Here is a 3894-nt window from a genome sequence, read left to right as displayed (position 1 = left end):
TTTAAAGTAATTTGCTGACAGCTAAAGAACTAAGAATATTAGATTTTATCCAATACATAAACTATAACAGGCAGAGACTTTTCCCACCTACTACTCACCAAACCTACCCTGACTCTTATCCCTAGCTTTCATTGTCATCTGGTTATAATTGCCTGACATTCATAATTTGTGTTCCTTGGGCTTCTCACAGGTCCTTGATCAAAATGTCTTAGCTCTTCGTCCCAACTCCAGTTATCTCTGTTTCCTCTAGCCAGTCTCCCCATCCCACCTCCATCCCAACCTTTGTCCAGTTCTCAGGTTTTGGCCAGTTCTCAGGTTTTGTCCAGTTCTCAGGTTTTGTCCACATGCAAGGGTATTTCATGACTGAGGCACTGCAGTGCCTTCATCTTCATTTTTTGTGAGCAAGTGTGTCAAAGGAAGTTCTTCTAGTTTTATAATTTAGCATAGCTGGGTTTTTTTCACAATAATGCTTGTTACACTTCCCTGTGTGAAACTTGAGAAGTTTCTGCTGCCATGAGGTTGCTGGATAGATGCATTTTAAAAATGTATTTTAGTGAGCACTTTATAACATCATACACTCTGTAGCTATGTACATAAATGTGACTAGGTAAACTAAAATATAGATATAAGCCTAAAAAATAGGTGAAAATATCTGAAAAATGAAGATTTCTTAAATGGACTATACCCAGCTAATGCATAAACTCATGATTAGCCATGTTGCCTTTAAGTAATCATTTCAGTATGTTAATTAATGTGTGGCTGTGCATTTAAAAAGCAGATTTGAACTTAAAAACATATTTTAGAAAATATTACAGTCCTATTTCACTTGGAATATTTATTAATCTGCACAATTATTCAAACAAGAACAAGTATACCATTTAACAGTTAAAGATACATAAATATACAGAGATTTTTTTATCAATACAATGCATCAGAATTAATAGTGTTGATTGAGTACTAACCAATGTATCATATTAAATGAGTAGAAGAATAATTCAGTATTGCCAGCAGTATGGGATGTGACAAGTATAATTTCAAAGACATTCTCAAATGACAAAGGAAAAAATTATTAATCCTTCCTATTCAATATAATGTAAAAGTAAATATATGGTTGTACATATTTGAGTATATAGTTAGAAATACACATACATGTGTATTAATTGGAATCCAATAGAGCAGTAGTATACAGTAATATGATTAATACAGAACAATTTAAAAATAATTTCATTAGGCAGTCATTGTGAATGGATTTGCTTTTATACTGAAATAATCTACGCCTGGCCATTGACCAGCAGAATTATTAAAAATTCATTGTTATGGTTTCAATGCCAATACACTTAGGTAATAATCATGGATAATCAGTGGCCTATGGTGGACAGCAGTAAGCAAGCTTTTCTGCTGTCTTTAAACATATACAACATTAAAAATTGCACAACATCTATATTATATCTTGAAAGAGTCCCACGCTGCCTGTGAAGTTATTCAAGCACTTCAAATACTTTCTAGTACTTACAGATGTGTCTGAATGCTTCACTTTGTTGTTGTTTTTGAGAAAAGAGTAAAAGCGAGTTAGGTAAACATGGCTGAAAATTTAGGAAAATATTCTGCTGCATAACTGAAGTGGCAGGAGATCCATAAAACCAGTCCCCAGAAGTGCTATGGGGTTTATCAGTCTGTAATTGAGGTGAAAACTTCCCTATGATTAAGTGACTGTTTACATTCCACTTTTGGTATTCATGCACAAACTGCAGTCTGTCAGCATACAGAAGTTTCCACAGCGGATCCAGAAAATAATGTGTTTGGTAAAGCATATTTGGTGCTGGGCAGGAAGGATAGTGTCCCCATGGTGTGAAATAATTCCCAGCAAGGCAGTGCTCTACCTCCTTTTGGTGCCCTCGCTTTCGTGACCTTCGGTGTTGCCTGAAGTCCCCGTGGACAAAGTCTTTTAAGTTTGATGGGTGAATACTCCAGTAGTTTCCTTTGCCATCCTCACATCTTCCCACCTTGATGAAACAGTCATTTAGTGAAAGGTTGTGCCTAACACTGTTCCTCCAACCTCGACCTTTGTTCTTGTAAAAAGGAAAATTATCTTCAATATATTTGTAGATAGCAGCTAAATTCAGTTTATTTGTAGGGGAAGAAAGTATCGCCTTTGCAATCAAAGCTATGTATGACAGAGGTGGTTTATCCAGAAGTCTTCGTTCATCCATAGTCACAGGAAGACCCTTTTTGGCATGTATGTGAGAGCTGGGAATTTGGGGTTGAATCCCTTGAGCCAGTTTTCCTTCTTCTCCTACTGTACAGATGTCTAGACTTCCTTCATTGTTTTCAGAAGAGTCTTCATTCATTATAGCAGCCTGAAACCCGGCATTTATTTTAAGTGTTCTGATATTTTACTGCAAGTAGCCAGTTGAATAATTGGTCCACTGAATATAACCAGCAGGAGAAAAGAAAGTTGGACTTCAAATGTGCTGCTCTTACATACCCAGATTTCTATTTTATACTCTGTTAAATCAACATCCTTAACAACGAAAACTGAACTGCCTATGTTTACTAAAGTCAAGGTTCAAGTCCTAGCTGAATGAAAAAAAAAAACTAAAATAATTATACTATGTTAAGTACAAAGATAAACAGACCATGACGTTAGCCTCTCACTTCATTATAATCTGAGAAAGCACCCTTAACTGTTCCCTACTGAAACATAATGATTAATGAGAAATTTATAGATAGAGTTGCGAAAGGATCAGACTTTCCAGTGATATCCAGAACAAACTGAAACCAACATGTTGGTTCCTGTGTTCTACACTTAGTCAAACATGTTGTATTTAGTACAATAAACATTTGTTTTACCTGCTAATAGAAAGTACCGTGTGAAAGGAAACTACCTGTCAAATTTTATAGCTGCAGTGTAGCTATTCTTGGTGAAATTGAATTAAAGCAAAAAAAAAAAAAAAACAAAACCCAAACACAAGTTGCTCCCCTTTTTTTCTTATTAACTCTCTGATAGCAACTAACTTTCATGCTGAGTGTGCAAGTGACCAGTTCTGCCAACCCAAGAAGCCGCTTGAGGGAGCAATTACCACTCAGAGTCAGAGAGTTCTGTGCTCTGTCACCCCCAAAGCACAAACTGACACTTGAACTTTGACATAGCCCTCAGCCTCCTGAGGCCTGCACTGTTAAGGAGAAGAAAATCATCTCATCTTGGAAAAGGTTGCCCTGAGAAGTTGTGGATAGTCCCTCCCCTTAAGTTTTCAAGGCCGGGTTGGACTGGGTTCTGAGCACTCTGGTCCAGTGGAAGGTGTCCCTGCCCATGGCAGTGGGGTTGGAACTCCAAACCTTTCCATGATTCAATGATTCTATGGTGTCATGAGATTAGTCTAGAAATGTTATTAAATATGTTGAAATATGTTCTAATGTAAAATGAAATGTGGTGAAAGCTTTGAAAGAGGATGCATCTACTTTTGCGTCACTTTCAATGTCCAAAATATGTATTATCAAATGAGGTCTGTGTTTTGAGCTATCAGGAATGGCATCAAAGATTTAACTTTACAAGGCTGAAGTTGATGCTGCTGTTCAGGTTCTTTTGGGTTCTGAAAATGACCCTTGGTTGCTCCTTTCAGATGCTAGTTCTGTCAAAAAGAGAGGGACATGAGGGTATCTATTAAAGTGATCCCTTTCCTCCTGATCTTGAAGTTCATGCCCTGACTGATCATCTTGATTGGGCCCTAGTAAGCCTTGTCTCAGGGCTTCAAATTGACCAACCAATGTTTCAGCTGGCAGTCTGATGTTTTTAGATTAGAAAACAAGACTCATAATCCAACGCTACAGGTACTATGGGTTGTCTGATATTTCTGTGCCAGAGTAGAATTGCCACCTGCTTGCTTGCAAGATTTA

The 3894-nt window shown here is 37.2% G+C and overlaps 1 protein-coding gene across 1 annotated transcript; it reads right to left on the bottom strand.

The window, feature by feature from the left end:
* Positions 1 to 838: 838 nt before the first annotated feature.
* LOC134418094 (forkhead box protein D3-like) lies at positions 839 to 2456 on the bottom strand. Its single transcript, XM_063155928.1, has one exon. The coding sequence runs from the start codon at positions 2346 to 2348 to the stop codon at positions 1503 to 1505; it is 846 nt and encodes a 281-aa protein (XP_063011998.1). The 5' UTR covers positions 2349 to 2456; the 3' UTR covers positions 839 to 1502.
* Positions 2457 to 3894: the final 1438 nt, after the last annotated feature.

The sequence above is a fragment of the Melospiza melodia genome, chromosome 4, assembly GCF_035770615.1.
Source record: "Melospiza melodia melodia isolate bMelMel2 chromosome 4, bMelMel2.pri, whole genome shotgun sequence".
Taxonomy (NCBI): Eukaryota; Metazoa; Chordata; class Aves; order Passeriformes; family Passerellidae; genus Melospiza; species Melospiza melodia.
The sequence above is the reverse complement of the archived record's forward strand: the minus strand, read 5'-3'. Positions and strand labels throughout refer to the sequence as shown.

What these genes read in the sequence shown, in the direction of transcription:
- LOC134418094 (XM_063155928.1), bottom strand. Translation starts at nt 2,348, where the DNA reads ATGAATGAAGACTCTTCTGAAAACAATGAAGGAAGTCTAGACATCTGT.